Below are 20331 nucleotides of genomic sequence, written 5' to 3'. Positions count from 1 at the left end.
GCTTACACACATACTTAGATACATGTGTTGGTATTAGTCGTTTGAGACTGAATATATCATTTCCTGCCAATTACTGATGGGATTCTAAATTGTACCAGACTCATCCTGAAGAATTAGGTGCACTGGTTGAAGTTCTAAAAGGTGGGATGGTTTCAAGTGTTTCGGGATATCATTACAAGCTTCAAAGTGATGCAAAATGTGATACTCTGGGAACTTTATGGCGTATATTAGGGACTAATAGTTCAGCTCAGAGAGTCTTTGGAGAAGCTACTGGATTTTCCCTTCTATTAACTACACTTCATAGTTTTCAGAGTGATGATGGTCATTCTTTAATGGCTCACATGAAGGTTTTTACATTTTTACTGCGTGTTGTGACAGCTGGAGTGTGTGGTAATTCTGTAAACAGAACAAGATTACATACAATCATATCATCCCAGACCTTTTATGATCTTCTGTCTGAGTCGGGTTTGCTTTGTGTGGATTGTGAAAAGCATGTCATCCAATTGATGCTGGAACTTGCAGTTGAAATAGTGCTTCCACCATCATGTGCATTGACAGCAGAGAGTGCCTCATCATCTGAAATGATGGAAGCTGGGCCTGCAAATTTTCTTTTAAGTGCTGCATCAGGTTTATTTAATCCCAGTAAGGAACGCGTATATAATGCTGGTGCTGTTGGGGTTCTGATCCGGTCTTTGTTGCTCTTTACCCCAAAAGTGCAGTTAGAAGTACTAAACTTCATTGAAAAGCTTGCTCGTGCCGGGCCCTTAAATCAGGAAAACCTGACTTCTGTAGGTGTGATACAGAACATCACAAGACTCTTCAGTTTCCTCTACTTGTAATTTGGTAAATAATCCTCATTATTTTCTGTTTGCTTGTAATTTAGGTTGTGTGGGACTTCTACTCGAGACAATTCACCCATTTCTTCCTGGCTCATCACCATTGCTTACCCATGCATTGCAAATTGTGGAAGTGCTTGGGGCATACAGGTACCTACTATGGTTCTGTCTCCCAGTTAATGATATTTATCCATTTTCAAATGTTGTTTTTTCGGATTGCTATACAAATGGGGACTAAAGAGCACGTCTGATAACAGGTTGTCACCATTGGAGCTCCGAGTGCTTGTTAGATATATTCTTCAAATGAGGCTGATGAACTCAGGCCATGTTCTTGTTGAAATGATGGAGCGATTAATTCACATGGAAGGTATGGCCTTAGAAAATGTTTCTCTCGCACCATTTGTGGAGATGGACATGAGTAAGGTTGGGCATGCTTCGGTCCAAGTATCGTTAGGTGAAAGATCATGGCCTCCTGCTGCTGGTTATTCATTTGTCTGTTGGTTTCAGTATCGCAATTTTTTGAAAACTCAAGGTAAAGAACCTGAACAGCCTTCAAAGACAGGCCCTTCTAAAAGGCGGAGCACATCTAGTAGGCATCAGAGTCGGGGAAATGTTCTACGGATCTTTTCTGTTGGTGCAGCTGATGATGGAAGTACGCTCTATGCAGAACTTTATCTTCAGGATGACGGTGTTTTAACTCTTGCAACCAGCAACACCTCCTCCTTATCTTTTTCTGGGTTAGAATTGGAGGAAGGAAAGTGGCATCATCTTGTTGTTGTTCATAGTAAGCCGAATGCTCTGGCTGGACTTTTTCAAGCTAGTGTAGCATATGTATATCTTAATGGAAAGCTGAGACACACGGGAAAGCTAGGATATTCTCCATCTCCAGTGGGAAAGTCATTGCAAGTAACCATAGGGACACCGGCTTCTTGTGCTAAAGTTAGTGAACTATCTTGGAGACTTCGTTGCTGCTATCTTTTTGAGGAGGTGCTTACATCAGGCAGTATTTACTTTATGTACATTCTTGGTAGAGGATATAAAGGTCTCTTCCAAGATACAGATCTTCTACAATTTGTTCCTAACCATGCTTGTGGTGGGGGTAGTATGGCCATTTTAGATTCATTAGATACTGAGGTGCCTTTGGCATCTAATATGCAACGGCTTGACAGTGTTAACAAACAAGGGACCCCTAAGGCAGATGGAAGTGGGATTGTTTGGGATTTGGACAGGCTCGGAAACCTCTCCTTGCAGCTCTCTGGGAAGAAGCTCATATTTGCATTTGATGGAACTCCATCCGATGCTTATCGAGCATCTGGGACATTATCCATGCTTAATTTAGTTGATCCAATGTCAGCTGCTGCTTCTCCTATTGGGGGTCTGTAATTATATTCTCAAATTCTTTATTGACTTTTTTTTTAAACCAAAAAGACAGTTCAGTTTTTTAATACAGCTCCTATTCTTTGATTTCCAGGCATACCACGCTATGGTCGTCTCCACGGGGATATTTATATCTGCAGGCAATGTGTGATTGGGGATAGCATACACACAGTTGGTGGTATGGCTGTTGTTCTTTCTCTTGTCGAGGCTTCTGAAACCAGGGATATGCTGCACATGGCACTATCATTACTTGCTTGTGCACTTCATCAGAATCCTCAGAGTGTTCGAGACATGCAAGCCTGCAGAGGATACCATTTGCTTGCTCTCTTCCTGCGTCGTAGGATGTCATTGTTTGACATGCAGACTCTTGAAATATTTTTCCAGATTGCTGCATGCGAGGCTTCAGTATTTGAACCGAAAAAAACCCAGGAAATTCAAACTATAACTTCCCCTGTTGGTTCCGTCAATGATGTAGGCTATGAGTATCTGACTTCATCAAAATTTCCTGATGAATTTTCGTCTGTTGGATCTCATGGAGATATGGATGATTTTTCTGTGCACAAGGATTCACTCAGTCACATGTCAGAGCTTGAAAATAATGATATGCCGGCAGAAACCTCCAACTGCATTGTTCTGTCAAATGGTGATATGGTTGAGCATGTACTGTTGGACTGGACGTTGTGGGTGACGGCTCCTGTTTCAATTCAAATTGCTTTACTTGGATTTCTTGAGCGTCTGGTATCTATGCATTGGTACAGAAATCATAACCTCACCATCCTACGCCGAATCAACCTTGTCCAACATTTATTAGTCACTCTGCAAAGGGGTGATGTGGAAGTTCCTGTGTTGGAGAAATTAGTTGTGTTGCTTGGGGTCATTTTAGAGGATGGTTTTTTGGGTTCTGAACTGGAACAAGTAGTCAAGTTTGTGATTATGACATTTGATCCACCTAAAGTGACAGCACGCAATCAAATTACTCGAGAGTCGATGGGAAAGCATGTTATTGTACGGAATATGTTACTTGAAATGCTTATTGATTTGCAAATGACCATAAATTCAGAAGAGTTGCTTGAGCAGTGGCACAAGCTTGTTTCATCCAAGTTGATAACATATTTTCTTGATGAAGCTGTTCATCCGACCAGTATGAGATGGATCATGACTCTTCTTGGTGTTTGTCTTGCTTCTTCTTCCACATTTTCGATTAAATTTCGCAGTGGTGGAGGTTATCAAGGTTTGGCACGTGTGCTTCCAAGCTTCTATGATTCCCCAGAAATATACTACGTCCTCTTCTGTCTAATATTTGGCAAACCTGTTTATCCAAGGTTACCAGAAGTCCGCATGCTAGACTTCCATGCCCTAATGCCTAGCAGTGGAAATTATGGTGAACTAAAGTTTGTTGAATTGTTGGAGTCCATAATTGCAATGGCAAAATCTACTTTTGATCGGTTGAGCTTGCAATCAATGCTCGCCCACCAAACTGGAAACCTTTCACAGTTTGGTGCTAGCCTTGTGGCGGAGCTTGTAGAAGGAACAACAGATATGGCAGGAGAGCTTCAGGGCGAAGCTCTAATGCATAAGACGTATGCGGCACGTCTTATGGGTGGGGAAGCCGCAGCACCTGCCGCAGCTACGTCGGTCCTGAGATTCATGGTTGATTTGGCAAAAATGTGCCCTCCTTTCTCTGCTATTTGCAGGCGGGCAGAATTTCTTGAAAGCTGTGTTGAATTATACTTTTCTTGTGTAAGGTGTGACCAGATATTCCTTTTGGTTGTTGATGTATTATCGTGTGCCTTTCATTTGATTTTTCATTGAACCATGAATGTTAGCTGGATTTTGCATCCAAGGTTCTCCTAAGTCCTAAAATCTGATTACTTCTTAAGCCCTTATTCACTTAGTTAGTGCTTTTTTCTCTGAGCAAATTTTGCGTGCCTTGCAGGGCTGCTTCTGCGGTAAAGTTGGCGAAAAATCTCTCAATAAGAGTAGAAGAGAAGAACTTAAATGATTCTGATGATACCCACAGTTCTCAGCATACATTCTCGAGCTTGCCTCATGAAAATGAACAATCAGCCAAGACTTCCATAAGTATTGGAAGCTTTCCACAAGGGCAGGTAAGTACAAGTTCAGAAGATATACCGGGTCCCCAGAATTATTTGGTGGATGATAAAGGAGAGGAAAATATTACCTTATCTGGGAGGGAATTAAGTCACTTGGCCACAGGAACAGACCGCCTTGATGCTCAGACTTTTGATCAGATGTCTAGGGTCACTTCCGGTGCTGATGAATTTAATTTTCCTAATGTTAATGGGTCTCTGGATGCTGTTCGCCCTACCGAGTCATTCAGTTCTGTATCTTTGATCATGCCCAATTCTCCCATTTTATCAGAGAAATCAATTTCTAGAGCTCCACTCACTCCCTCTTCGTCCCCAACAATTGCCTTAACATCTTGGCTTGGCAGCGCAGGCAATAATGAAGTAAAAGCTCAATTGGTTGCTACTCCTTCCATGGGATCTTCTGTATCTATGTATGAATTTGATGCCTCTCAAGATTTGAAATCCAGCTCTCATGGATCATCTGCTGCAAGCACAGTTTTTGCTGTTAATCCTAAGCTTTTACTTGAAATGGATGATTCTGGTTATGGGGGTGGTCCATGTTCTGCTGGAGCTATTGCTGTTTTGGATTTCATGGCAGAGGTTCTTGCTGATATTGTGACAGAGCAGATGAAAGCAACACAGGTTATAGAGAGCATTTTGGAAACTGTTCCTTTGTATGTGGATATGGATTGTGCGTTAATTTTTCAGGGTCTGTGCCTTAGTAGACTGATGAACTTTCTTGAAAGACGTCTCTTGCGTGATGATGAGGAAGATGAGAAAAAGCTAGATAAGACTCGCTGGTCTCTGAACATGGATCAATTGTGTTGGATGATTGTGGATCGTGTATATATGGGTGCTTTTCCTAGGCCAGGTGCTGTTCTGGCAACTCTGGAGTTCTTGTTATCCATGTTACAGTTGGCTAATAAAGATGGTCGAATTGAAGAAGCTGCACCATCTGGAAAGGGTCTTTTATCAATAAAAAGAGGAAACAAGCAACTCGATACATTTACGCATGCACTTCTGAAAAATACAAATCGCATGATAATGTACTGTTTCCTGCCATCTTTTTTGGTCTCCATTGGAGAGAATGATCTTCTTTCATGCTTAGGCTTACCAATGGAACCCAGGAAGAGTTTATCTTTGAACTTATCAAATGAAAAGTCAGCGATTGATATCTGCACTTTCTTACAGTTATTAGTTGCTCACAAACGGATTATATTTTGTCCTATTAATCTTGACACCGATCTGAATTGCTGTCTTTGTATAAATTTAATCACTCTTCTCCTTGACCAAAGACGAACTGCACGGAACATGGCAGGGGAAGTCATCAAGCATCTACTAGTGCATCGTCGGGCTGCATTAGAGGAATTGCTTGTGTCTAAACCAAACCAAGGGCATCATTTGGATGTTCTGCATGGTGGTTTTGACAAACTTTTGACAGGTAGTTCATCTGTATTTTTTGAATGGCTTCAGAATTCTGAACAGATGATCAACAAAGTGTTGGAGCAGTGTGCCGCAATCATGTGGGTGCAGTATATTGCTGGATCTTCAAAGTTTCCTGGAGTGAGGATAAAAGGCATGGAGGATCGTCGTAGGAAGGAAATGGGGAGAAGATCACATGATACTTCAAAGCTGGACCAAAAACACTGGGAGCAGATAAATGAACGTAGATATGCACTTGAGTTGGTTCGTGATGCCATGTCAACTGAACTGCGAGTTATCCGCCAAGATAAATACGGGTGGGTTCTCCATGCTGAGAGTGAGTGGCAAGCTCATCTCCAACAGCTTGTACATGAGCGTGGAATATTCCCCATGCCGAAATCCACCACTACTGAAGAACCTGAATGGCAGCTCTGTCCCATTGAAGGGCCATATAGAATGCGCAAGAAACTTGAGCGTTGCAAGTTGAAAATTGATACGATTCAGAATGTTCTGAATGAACGGTTTGAAATGAGGGAAACTGAGATATCAAGAGGAAAAAATGAGAATGGTCTGGATGCTTCTGAAGCTGATTCTGATTCATTTTTCCGTCTTTTATCTGATGGTGTAAAAAGAAAGGGCTTTGATGGGGGTGTTTGCGATGAATCGTTTTTCTTAGAAATGGATGATGCCAAAGAAGAGGACACATCCTCCGCTAGGATTGTGTGGAATGATGACAGGGCTAGCAGTATAAATGAAGCAAGTCTTCATTCTGCTCTTGAATTCGGTGTCAAGTCCAGTGCTGTTAGTGTCCCGATAACAGATAGCATGCATACGAGGTCTGATGTTGGTTCTCCAAGGCAATCTTCTTCTGTCAAAATTGATGAAATGAGAGTGGCTGAGGATAAGTTCGATAAGGAGATGCAAGATGGTGGGGAATATCTAATTAGACCTTATTTGGAACCTCATGAAAAGATCAGGTTCAGATACAACTGTGAGCGTGTCATAGGTCTCGACAAGCATGATGGTATATTTCTCATAGGGGAGCTTTGTTTATATGTTATTGAGAATTTCTACATTGACGACTCTGGATGTATATGTGAAAAGGAATGTGAAGATGAACTCTCTATGATTGATCAAGCTTTGGGTGTGAAGAAAGATGTGACTAGCAGTATGGATTTCCAGTCAAAATCACCTTCTTCATGGGGTGCAATGGTTAAGGCATGTGTTGGGGGAAGAGCATGGGCATACAATGGTGGTGCATGGGGAAAGGAGAAAGTGTGTACTAGTGGTAATCTGCCTCATCCATGGCGTATGTGGAAGCTTGGTAGCGTTCATGAGATTCTGAAACGTGATTACCAGCTGCGTCCTGTTGCTGTTGAGATATTTAGTATGGATGGATGTAATGATCTCCTGGTTTTCCACAAAAGAGAGAGGGAGGAAGTGTTCAAAAATTTGGTTTCCATGAATCTCCCAAGGAATAGCATGTATGCATCTCAACTCTACATTACACACACACATCAATGCACACAACAATGTTTTTTCACATTTTTGGCATGCAATGCTTTTTACAGGGTTAGTGAGCCAATGTGGAGATGACTTGAGGGTTGATTTTTTATTTATTAGGATGATCTTCTTGTTATTGGTGATTAGCCTACAAAAACTTGCCTGATCTGAAAGTATTAACCATATCAAAATTGGAGCACAAGCTACCTTCTGAACCTTTGTAGAAAGGACATGGGCACATGTGTTAGTGTTCAATACTGGTACTAGGTGCATGACATGGCACTTTGAGAAGCTTGAAATGCCAACATACATGAACACATGAATTATAATATTATATATTTTTGCTATATTTAACTCAAAATTTTTATAAATAATAATAAGGGAGAGTGTGTTTGTGTGAGTATGTGCGTCCTTGGCAGAAGTTTTGCTATCTGTAGGCTGCATAAAATTTTTAGCAAATTTTTATTCCCTGTGGACATGCATATGCATATACATGACATGGTTACTCTTGTTTTGAGTTCCTGATAACTTTTATTACAGCATTTGTGATATCTCTTAATAAAACTTAATTTCTCCCTGAACTGTCATGATGTTTTGTAAACCTCCCTATGCCATTGAGGCTTTAGGGTATTTGAAAGCTATTTGTCCTTCGACTGTCGCTAATGATGCTGTTTATTTATTTATAGACAATGTGCCACCTCTTCATTAGTTCACTTCTTTTCTCTGTATTTTCTCCGGGTAAAAGATCAAGTATCAGAAAATTCTTTTCATGGAACATGAGGAGCTGTACTTGTGGCTTTAGGCTTCTTATTAGTGAGAAAGGTTTTGCTGCTGCAATTGCAGTGTATCATTTGAGTGAGATTGTGCCACGTCCTCATTAATTCACTTATTTTCCCTTTATTTTTATTTTTTTTCTGAATAAAGGATAAACTATCAGAAAAACCTTTTCTTTTCATGGCACATGAGGGGCTGTGACTTGTGGCTTTAGGTATCTTATTAGTGAGAAAGGTTCTGCAGCTGCAAGTTCAGTGAATCGCTTGAGTATAAACTTCTATAATACTTTTGGCTACTTTCTATATTTAACTTGGTCCAACTACATGTGGAAAGAGGATGTTCAGTGTTATTCAAGAGGTGATTACCGCAAAATGAATATTCCTTCTGAATATCCAAATACTTCCAGGTGTCATCTTTGTCATCAAGCCTTATTTCCGAACTCTACTCTCAGAATTGCTCCAATGCATTTCGATTACAGTTTGCATAATCCTCAATGAGAGATATCTTTCAATTCTTGTAATCATTGCTTGTTATGGAGATGGAAATGTGGGGATCAGAGAGTTCAAATTTCAATATCTTTAAGGACGGGTAGGGTGACATGGTTTATTCTGGGAGGATTGCTGGAGGGCAACTCTTCTCTTAAATTGCAGTTCTCTAACTTACATTGTCTCCCAAGAAGAATTTACTGGTTTGGAATTTTATGATTCAGTTTGGGGGAGGAAGTTCTTGGGATTTCTAGTTTCGGAGGAATTTGAATGATTGGATGGTTCAATCTACCTCTAGCCTTATTGGCCTCTTGTTTTCTATTTCAAACTCTCTTGTAGCCCAAGAGTGTTGAGTGTGTGAGCAGAGTTGGTCTTTTTTTTTTTTTTTTGGGTTAATTCATTCTATCAATTAGTAGCTCATGCTCTGTCATCACTGTCTTGGCCATTTTGGGGCTCCAAGTTTCATCCAGGGTGGCATTTTTCATTTGATTGACAACTTTGGATAGGATTGTGACTATGAGTCACATCATCGCTTGGGATCTTGTTCTTGTTGATTTCTTGTTTTAGATGTGAAGCTAATCGTGAATAGGTCAGTCATCTCTTGATTTATTGCAATTTCTTCCAAGGCATTTCATTCTACTTCACGTCTCTTTTATTTGATAGATGGTCTCTAGGTCCTTTTCTTCTCTCTTTTAAAGTTGGCAAACTTGTGCTACTGGCAGGAAAACGATTTTCGTTGTTTGTTGGCTCTTTTTTGCTTATTGTTGGATTATCTAGGAGTGAATGCATTTTCATTGGGAAGTAAGATATCAGCCCATAGGTCGTTCTTAGCATATTAGGGCTTATTTTCTTTTGGCGCATTTTAGGAATTTAAGAGGGTATTTTTTAAGGAATTTTTGTTCAAATGGGAGCTTTTGTATAATGAGAGTTTGTAAGATTCCGAGTACTTGGTGGGTCTGTACGACCTCCTCCTTTTCTCTTTTCTTAATATATTCTCTATTTATAAATATTTGAATTATGAAAAGATTAAGTTGTCATTATAGAAAATATTAATGAACAAAGGGGTTCCAAATGTCCACATCTTTAAAGAGATTTTAAAATTTTAAATTGTATTAAATCTACATTATATTGCTTCAAATCTACTATTTATTTCGCCTCCATCCAATGGCAGTTTTTTCCCTTTTTTGTTTTCTGAATAAAACTAATTTTACGGCAAAACCTAAAAAGCCTTGTTGTTTAGGCAGTCGCTTAATATTAGTATAATTGTATGAGATGTTCATTATGACAACTAGTTTCCTTATTGAATTCCTTTTTCATCTGCTTCTGATAAATCCTTCAAAGTTTGAATTAAGACTTTTTTTCATTAGTTTTTTTTTTGGTGCATTCCTGCTACAGGTTAGACACAACTATCTCAGGATCGTCAAAACAAGAAAGCAATGAGGGCAGTCGTCTCTTCAAAATTATGGCCAAGTCTTTCTCAAAGAGGTGGCAAAATGGAGAAATTAGCAATTTCCAGTACCTCATGCACCTCAACACTCTTGCAGGACGTGGATATAGTGATCTCACCCAATATCCAGTATTTCCATGGGTTCTTGCAGATTATGATAGTGAGACTCTGGACTTGGCAGATCCCAACACGTTTCGTAAGCTTGACAAACCAATGGGATGCCAAACAGCAGAGGGGGAGGAAGAATTCAAGAAAAGGTTGTATATTCGCATCCAACCTCGTCTTCTTTCCATTTAATTTGATTTTTCTTTTTTTTCTCAGGTAAAGTTTCCTATTGTTTATTCTCTCTTTTTTTTACCTTAAATATACCATTTTTAGCTAATTACGCCCTTTAATGTATGAGAGAAGATGACAACCCAACCTCTAAAGCTGTTCTTTAACATGGTTGTAACATGGGCTAGTCTCTTGAAGTTGTGCTCGATCCACTCCCTGTTCTGTGCTTTTCACTCCATTCCCTATTCACTTGAAGAGGTCCTTTTATGCCCTTTAATGTACGAGAGAAGATGACTACCCAACCTCTAAAGCTATTCTCTCTTGAAGTTGTTCTTGATCCATTCCCTATTCTGTACTTTTTCTTTTCTTTTCTTTTCTTGGGAACCGAGGTATCTTGGCCTCTTAAGAGCGCCCGACTAATCCTCGGGGCACATGCACTCCCCTCCCCTCTCCTCACACTCACCAGGTAATTTCTGGGATAAATCCCTGAGGGTGGCCCCCTAAGGGAGGATTTGAACTCCAGACCTCCACTTTCTGAGGTGTGGTCTTGGCCATCTCACCAACCCTTGGATGGTTAATTTTTCCTATTTTGTGCTTTTATCACTCCAAGTTTTCTTTCCATTTAATTTGGTTTTCTGTTTTGCTTTTCCTTTTAATAGCACGGTCGCTGGTAAATTTCTTCTTTCAATGTTACTTAATTGATTCAGTCCTCTCATTCTATCTCAGATACGAAAGCTGGGATGATCCAGATGTTCCTAAATTTCACTATGGTTCACATTATTCCAGTGCTGGAATAGTTCTCTTCTATCTTTTACGCCTCCCACCATTTAGTACAGAGAACCAAAAGTTACAAGGCGGCCAGTTTGACCATGCTGATCGTCTTTTCAATAGTGTGAAAGACACGTGGTCAAGTGCGGCTGGAAAAGGTAACACATCAGATGTGAAGGAACTGATTCCAGAATTCTTCTACATGCCTGAGTTCCTGGAAAACCGGTTTAATCTCGACTTGGGTGAGAAACAATCAGGAGAGAAGGTTTGTCTGCTTATATCATTGCTCAATTAATATTCATATCATATTCTTCGTTCATCAATGTGTGTTTTCTTTTAGAATTCTCCATTACTTTTTAAACCATACAATCTACATTGTTTAACTAAGATCATATTTGGTGTGTTTTTTTTTACAGGTTGATGATGTTGTTTTTCCCCCTTGGGCCAGAGGTAGTGCTAGAGAGTTCATCAGGAAGCACCGTGAAGCATTGGAATCTGATTATGTTTCAGAAAATTTGCATCACTGGATAGATCTCATCTTCGGATATAAACAGAGAGGGAAGGTAGGTTATTGGGTTTTAACATTGTAAATCGTTTTCCTTTGGTATCTGCTTGGAGACAACTGGGTTATCCTTGATATCGTAAAATACATTTAGCACCACCCTTCTTTAGTATTTTTTAATACCAAGTCATCTGAAGGTGCGACCCACCCTTATAAGGATCCTACCTAAGGCAATCTCATGAGCTCGAACTCAACCAAATTGAGTGAACCATCTGTTCCATTGATGTTGTTATGAGCCGTTTCTGATATATTTTAGATCATTTGGTTTGGATGATGCGATTACCTTACCTTTTAAGTGAGGAGATATCCTAAAGTGGGACCGATGAATTGATCGGTCTCTTCGCCATGCTATGCAATAAATGTTTTGGTATTCTTATAATGGGCCGACACCTGATGAGTACAAAAAAGTTTTCGTGAGTACAAAAAAGTTTTCATTAGTACAAAAAAGTTTTCTTTTGTTCCTTTTTATTGTCTTTTCATCATGCATATCTCATTTGCAGGTCTGTATTTTTTATTTTTATGTGCTGATTCTTATGGAAGAACTATTTATTTATTTATTTTTATTGCATCGCCCTGGCTATATTTTTTTAATTTATCCTCAATAATGCACAGGCGGCTGAAGAAGCTGTAAATGTCTTCTATCATTACACATACGAAGGAAGCGTGGACATAGACTCTGTCACAGATCCTGCTATGAAAGCCTCCATTCTAGCACAAATTAACCACTTTGGGCAGACACCAAAGCAGTTATTCCTCAAACCCCACGTGAAGCGACGTTCTGAGAGGAAGCTTCCCCCTCATCCACTCCGACACTGTAACCATCTTGTTCCACATGAAATCCGCAAGACATCATCTTCAATAACTCAAATTGTCACTTTCCATGAGAAGGTCCTTGTGGCTGGGGCAAATAACTTGCTTAAACCTAGAACATATAACAAATATGTTGCGTGGGGCTTTCCAGACCGAAGCTTGAGATTTATTAGTTATGATCAGGACAAACTCCTTTCCACTCATGAGAGTCTTCATGGGGGCAACCAGATTCAGTGTGCTGGAGTTAGCCATGATGGTCATATCCTTGTTACTGGGGCTGACGATGGAGTGGTTTCTGTCTGGCAAATCAGTAAGGACACACCCCGGAGTGTACGTCATCTGCATTTGGAACGGGCCCTCTGTGCTCATACAACGAAGATTACATGCCTCCATGTCAGCCAGCCTTATATGCTGATCGTGAGTGGATCAGATGATTGCACTGTCATTTTATGGGATCTCAGTAGCTTGATCTTTGTGAAGCAACTACCTGAATTCCCGGCTCCAGTTTCAGCAGTCCATGTTAATGATCTGACTGGAGAGATTGTGACAGCAGCCGGGATTCTTCTAGCTGTCTGGAGCATTAACGGTGACTGCCTTGCTACGGTCAATACTTCTCAACTTCCATCCGATTTCATTCTTTCTGTTACAAGTGCGATATTCTCGGATTGGCTGGACACAAATTGGTACGTGACGGGACATCAGAGTGGGGCTGTCAAAGTGTGGCACATGGTCCATTGCTCTGATGAGGCTAGTGGCCGCAGCAAGTTTACTACCAACGGAATAGGGGTGGGGTTAATCGGTAAAGCGGCAGAATACAGATTGGTCCTTCACAAGGTACTTAAGTCCCATAAACACCCGGTTACGGCCCTTCATCTTACAAGCAATCTCAAGCAGTTATTGAGTGGGGATTCTGCCGGGCACCTTCTCTCTTGGACTTTACCGGATGAGAGCTTGAGGGCTTCATTTAATCAGGGGTAACGGTGGTTAATGACGAGCACCAGTTGGTAATTTTCAGCTCTTTGTCCCTCTTTTGTGGCAGCTTTTGATTATTTATCGAACCCTTCTTGGGTTTAACTGGTCCATGTCAAGAAAAGAATGGATTGTATTTATACATGGAAAGTTAAGAAAGACACAAGGGCTGGCCTGGAAAATGATTAGGGAAAGAAGAGCACGACAATGTCATCTGAAAAAATCCCAATACGCCAGGCGTGGGCAAACAGATGGAAACCGCTTGTTAACATTGTGTGTGAAAAATGAAGATAGAGCATTGTTTTAGTGCGAGTGACTGGTGAGTGGTCACGGGAAGGTTTTGGTTTTGGATTTGTGCTGACACATCGTTCTACGGTTTTCATGTAAATAGGTGGGTGACTAACATGTGTAGTAAACTTGTATAGTAGAAGAATCCGAGCACTGGGGAAGTGCAGTGTCCGTCGAAAACGATCGGGCGGGTTGATTAAACGGACTGTGTTTGATTGAGTGATTTCTTTTTCCTATTCTTTTGTATGGTTACAAATGCAATTGGGACTTGTTTTGCCCCTCATTTTGCAGTGGAATGTGCTATGGTTTCTATCCCTTCATGAGTTTTATGGGCTGTAGTTACCATCTACGAATGTAATGTTGAACACATGGTGTGCATCAGGGTGTTGGGTTCATGAATCCCTTATTGTGCTCTACGAATCTCTCTTACCAGTATATGTAAACTGTTTACTCCTTGTTTATGGGTTTGTGACCCAACCATGATGAAGAAAGCTTGAATACAATGGTGGAGATGACCGATCATAATGGTGCATTGGTCCACTGTCCTTCAAATGGTGGGCTAAACTTTAACCTCGGTCAGTGGACCTGAATTAGATTTTTGTCTATCGGCCCAGGCAAGGTTGCAATGTTCTTGAATTTCTATACAAATAAAGAGGATACCTTTGCAAATGTTTATGAGTCACGATCCACGATACCTGGCGTGTTTTAGTTGGAGATTAAATTCAACAAACTACGTGCCATGTAGAAAATGGTTTGGTTAGGAGTCGATGTATTTTAAACTCCAACCAAAATGTGCCACATTGACATTGTTCTGATTCTATTGAAACGGAACATTTACCTAACCTTGATTCAATGTTTATATATTATCTCAGGGGATGTTTGTTAAACTAAGCAAATAAGTGCTGAAAGACTATAATTGTTGAAATTGTTTAAGCATTGAATTTAAGTGTTGAGAGTTTACCTGTTTGAATTATGTTGAACTGATTTAACTTAAGTATTGTAATCACATGATATTGTTTGTTAGTTGCTGTTGAAAGTTGATAAAATAATTATATTACTCTTTTCAATCACAATATATTCTATTTGATTGTTTTAACTGTCAATTCACATCACATTTAATAAAAAGAGCATAAATGTAAATTATAATATGTTTTGATATTCTAAATTACGTATACAATTTATTGTATCCAAATTTTAAATTACAAGATAATGAATTTCTCATCTAAATTTAAATATGTTCATACAACATGCATGATCTATTTTCTCATAATTTTTTTTTTTTTTTGTCTTATATGAGTTAAATTTTTTGGAATGAGCCGATTTTTTGTGAGAATGATCTGTATGGTCTGGAGATCATCCTTACAAAAAATCAATCCATTTTGAAATTTCTAACTACATCAAAACTGATTTCTAAAAAAATGGACAATTTACAATTCTTGAACTTGTTTTGATAGGGTGAGAAGTTTTGCAATGAGCTGATGTTCTGCGAGGATGATCTCTTCATTATAGAGATCATCCTCACCAAAAATGACCTTATTCCGAAAGTTTTAACCCATATAAGACAAAACAATTTGACTATGGTGTGGATTGTCATACTAATTTGTGGGGGTACTTATATAATTATTTATGGAAACATAAGAGATAATATCCTTTTAAGTTTAAAGGCATATTTACTCGTGTCAAAAAAAATCAGTGCTTATTGCTTCAATGAAAAAATTAAGTGACCCAACTTCACTTAATTTTCAGTCATAAATATTAAAAATATAGAATAAACAAACATATTGATTTGATAAAAATAATTTTTTTTTAGCATTAAATACTGAAAATAAGTGCAAACAAACAGTTACTTAGCAAATTTTTAATAATCCAAATTGAGTGGGGTTAGTTTTTTTATTTTAAGTTTTGTTGGTTTCCTTCCAGAGCTCTGTATTTAGCTTGATTAATTGAAAATTTTACTTAGATAAATAATAATAATAATAAAAAACTGAAATATGGGTCAATATATTGGATGTGGATCCACATGGATCTGACCCATTGAGAGAGAGAAAAGCTGCACCTGCACGCATTAAATAGCATATCCCAGTAACGTGAGGCGTGGCCTAAGCAGATCCAAACCATCGTTATCATGCTCATTACATTTGCATATTTGGGGCGCTCTCTCTCTCTCTCTTTTTTAATTGTGCGAGGCCCATTTATCATCCCAACACATTAAAGTTTTGTCTACTCACACTCACACAGTGGTCTAGTATAGTAGCCGTGTGGTAGAGTAGTATATAGATAGGAATAGGACCACCCACCCTATTCTCCTTCAAAAGCAAACTGCATCTGTCCTAGGTTCAAGTATTCGGGTTTCGCAGGCCACACCCAACCAAAAAAATACAACTTCGTCTGCAATGCCTCTCTCTCTCTCTCTCTCTCACACACACACAACACGCACACACAGGGGAGCTACTTTGTCTTAGCTATTTGTCTTAGCTATAGATCACCAGTAAAGTAAAGGGTTGTTAAATCCAAATCTTTTGCCGCATTATACTTCAAACGGACAATGGTTGTCGAAATTTTCAGGACTAAACGATTATCGATTGTAATTATTCTTTAAAAAATCATTCAATATTTTCAATATTCTATTAAATATCTTTTCTTGAAAATGTATATATATATATATATATATATATATATATATATGGTCCCGTTCGCCACCCTTAGTTTTACCACACACTTTAACAAACGCGTTTTGTCTTACATGGGTTAGAAGTTTCGGAATGAGCTGATTTTTGGTGAGGATGATCTCTATGGTGAGGAGATCATCCTCACCAAAAATCAGCTCATTCCAAAACTTCTAACCCCATCAAAATTGATTTACAAAAAATGGACGGTCCACGATTTTTCAACGTGTAAACATGGGGCTAAACATTTTGGAATGGGCTGATTTTTGGGGAGGATGATCTTCTAATCATAGAGATCATTCTCACCAAAAATCAGCTCATTCCAAAACTTCTAACCCATGTAGGACAAAAAACATTTGTTAAAGTGTGTGGTAAAACTTAGGGTGCTGAACATTTCCCATATATATATATATATATATGGGTCCCGTTCAGCACCCTAAGTTTTACCACACACTTTAACAAACGTGTTTTGTCTTACATGGGTTAGAAGTTTTGGAATGGGCTGATTTTTTGTGAGGATGATCTCTATGGTGAGGAGATCATCCTCACCAAAAATCAGCTCATTCCAAAACTTCTAACCCCATCAAAAATTGTTTGCAAAAAATGGACGGTCCACAATTTTCCAACGTGTAAACATGGGGCTAAACATTTCGGAATGGGCTGATTTTTGGGGAGGATGATCTTCTAATCATAGAAATCATCCTCACCAAAAATCAGCTCATTTCAAAACTTCTAACCCATGTAGGACAAAAAACGTTTGTTAAAATGTGTGGTAAAACTTAGGGTGCTGAACATTTCCCTATATATATATATATGGGTCCCGTTCGGCACCCTAAGTTTTACCACACACTTTAACAAACGCGTTTTGTCTTACATGGGTTAGAAGTTTCGGAATGGGCTGATTTTTGGTGAGGATGATCTCTATTGTGAGGAGATCATCCTCACCAAAAATCATCTCATTCCAAAACTTCTAACCCCATCAAAAATTATTTACAAAAAATGGACGGTCCACGATTTTTCAACCTGTAAACATGGGGCTAAACATTTCGGAATGGGCTGATTTTTGGGGAGGATGATCTTCTAAGATCATCCTCCCCAAAAATCAGCCCATTCCAAAACTTCTAACCCATGTAAGACAAAAAACGTTTGTTAAAGTGTGTGGTAAAACTTAGGGTGCTGAACATTTCCCTATATATATATGAGTCCCGTTCAGCAACAAACATTTTGGCAAAACATTTTTCAAAATAGGGGTTAGAGATTTTGGAATGGGCTAATTTTTTGTGAGGATGATCTTTACGGTGAAGAGATCATCCTCACCAAAAATCAGCTCATTCCAAAACTTTTAGCCCCAGTTTACAAGTTGAAAAATCGTGGACCGTCCATTTTTTGTAAACCATTTTTGATGGTGTTAGAAGTTTTGGAATGGGCTGATTTTTGGTGAGGATGATCTCCTCATCATAGAGATCATCCTCACCAAAAATCAGCCCATTCCAAAACCTCTAACCCATGTTTTAAAAAATGTTTGTCAAAATGTTTGTTGCTGAACATTTCCCTATATATATATATATACGGTCAGGATTAAGGGACATATGAAAAAACGTATGTAAAAATAATATAACATTAATAAAATTTTAAAATATGAGTTAGAAGTTTTGGATTGAGTTGATTTTTTATGAGGATGATCTCTATGATGGAAAAATTATCCGAAAAAAAATCAGTCCAATCTGAAACTTCTAAACCCATTCAAAATGATTTAGAATGTGGACCATCGATTTTTTATCAATTTTTGTCAATAATTTGTAAATCACTTTTAATGGATTTAGAAGTTTTAGATTAAGCTGATTTTTTGTGATGATGATCTTCTCATCATAGTGACCATCCTCGCAAAAAATCAGCTCAATCAAAAACCTCTAACCCATATTTTGAAAAACCATTGTTTTTACATATGTCCCTTGAACCGCCTCGATATATATATACTTCACCTAAAACATTATTAGGTGTAGGGATGTCTATGGGTACCCATTTACCTGGAACCGAACCGAAACCGAAATCAAAAATCCCGATTCCGATTCCCTTTTTATTGGAACCGATTAGAGTCGGGTCTAATATGGAATCGAACTGATAGGAACCAGAACCATTAGGTTCTATCCAATGGGTACCCACAGGGTACCTGGAATCGATTTATTTTGTCATTTATTTTTATATTATACATGATTCAAGGTAATCCTATATTTTAAATTAACATGTATGATATAAAATTCTTCAAATTTCATATAAACTAAATATTTGAGTTTAAGAAGAGTCATTTCTTTTTAAATTTATAACTCGTAAAGGAAATACATTTTAATGTTTGGAAATAAAAGTCATTAAATCATCATTTTAGTGGAACAAATTATTATTAAGTTGATACTTTACAAATAATATGTTATTTTTTAGAAGAAATTTTTTACTATAATGATTTTGAAATAATTTTTCTCATTCGATTGTTGAGAATCGGAACTGACGGGTACCCATGATTTTTGATGGTTCCGGTTCCGATTTCATTTATTTTAAAATCGAAATCGGAATCGACAAAAATCAAAACCGATAAAATATAAAGGTTATGGTTTCAAATATCATAGGAACCGAACCGGAACCAAACCATTGACACCCCTAATTGGGTGCTGCTTGGACATAGAGAACACGATTTTAATAACTCTATCAAAAAGTAAACTAAAAAGAAATTTGACTAAAATCTTTGATCATGTATTTTTCTAATTGAATATAGATAATCAACTCCAGAGGCTTGAGGTGTCATTTGGACCAACATTGGCAGTTGAGATAATCTAAATAAGGATCTCAATGTAGGCTTCAGTAGATCTTTTGGTCCATATAACATTTTTCGTATATATTTCTTAATTGCTTATCAAAGAAGAAAATTTGATGCAATAAACTAAAGATGATCCCATAATATTCAAGATAATTAAAGATGAGACTATAAGGTTAAAGAATGGAGGAAAACCCCTTCAAAGCAATTATTATGAGGAAGATCTCCTTGAAACAATCACCTTTATTTTTTTCTACGATTCGTGTAATACATGGAGTTCAGGTGAAAATTTGAAATCAACAAAGACTTGAAAAATTGACTATGATTAACGAAACATTTGAAGGTTGTATAATGATTTCTCAAATTTCAATCTTAAGGACAAGGTTGTCTGTAAAACGGATGGAATGGTACATACTTAAATTATATAGGGTAGGAGGTGATTTATTTTTAGTGTATTAGTTGTATGGGATCATTATTAATTGTGTTTATGCAGGAAATGAGAAAGCATCATTTGTACGTGAGTTGATTAGGTAGGCGATTAGGTTCCTTGAGTGGGTAGGCTCGTTAGAGAGTTATTCTATTTTTAGGGAGTAGTAGTTATTTTAGGAGAGGGGATTCTATATATTTAAATCTATAGGATTGTATGGAATATTAAATAGAAAAATAAATGAGAATTCTATTTGAATTTGGAGACTATTTCAAAGTTCGTTATGAAGGTCCAATCTCCCTCAAATGATATCATATTTATCTTTTTTCTTATTTTTATTTTTAATGTTTTCTAAATTTCTTTTGGCACGATCATCATGGTTGAACTACTTTTTTTAAAAGGTCAACAGGGTTAAGGCAAACCCAGACCAACTTTACAAACAACCTCCAAACAATGGGAGGAGAGAATTCACAAACAACCTAAAAACAAATGAGGATAAGTAAGGAAGTCAGCTACCTTATTGGCTTCCCTAAAAACATGGAAGAACTTCACTTCGATGAAGCTATTGGTCATAAGGTTTAAATGTCCAAAACCAAGTGAAGAACACACCATGGGGCAATCCATTTGTTATTCAACGCCTTGACAACCAAAAAGGAGTTTGATTGAACATGGATTCTGGATAAACCTTTGGAATGAACAAGACTAAGACCCTGAAAATACCTTGGAATTCATGGAATATCATAGATTTTGGCGCCTCACATTCTGCCAGAGCAGCCATGACTTCTTCCTCACGCTCCCGAAAAATAACACCAAACCCACCTCTAGTAG

General features: G+C 38.2%; 1 protein-coding gene across 3 annotated transcripts in view; it reads left to right on the top strand.

Moving 5' to 3' along the window:
- The window catches only part of LOC147402232 (protein SPIRRIG-like), a 28974-nt gene extending 14954 nt beyond the window's left edge, over positions 1-14020 (top strand). For all 3 annotated transcript variants that reach the window (XM_086443811.1, XM_086443810.1, XM_086443812.1), the window contains 9 exons: positions 99-792; positions 884-986; positions 1094-2211; positions 2308-3958; positions 4150-7209; positions 9883-10191; positions 10934-11240; positions 11392-11538; positions 12150-14020. In XM_086443811.1, coding sequence (XP_086299937.1) covers positions 99-792; positions 884-986; positions 1094-2211; positions 2308-3958; positions 4150-7209; positions 9883-10191; positions 10934-11240; positions 11392-11538; positions 12150-13325 — 8565 coding nt within the window. In that variant the 3' untranslated portion in view covers positions 13326-14020. The remainder of the gene's footprint in view (positions 1-98; positions 793-883; positions 987-1093; positions 2212-2307; positions 3959-4149; positions 7210-9882; positions 10192-10933; positions 11241-11391; positions 11539-12149) is intronic.
- The last annotated feature ends 6311 nt before the right edge of the window (positions 14021-20331 follow it).

Source organism: Akebia trifoliata, chromosome 5 (assembly GCF_017979445.1).
Source record: "Akebia trifoliata isolate Shusen 1 chromosome 5, ASM1797944v1, whole genome shotgun sequence".
NCBI classification, from domain to species: Eukaryota; Viridiplantae; Streptophyta; class Magnoliopsida; order Ranunculales; family Lardizabalaceae; genus Akebia; species Akebia trifoliata.
The sequence above is the reverse complement of the archived record's forward strand: the minus strand, read 5'-3'. Positions and strand labels throughout refer to the sequence as shown.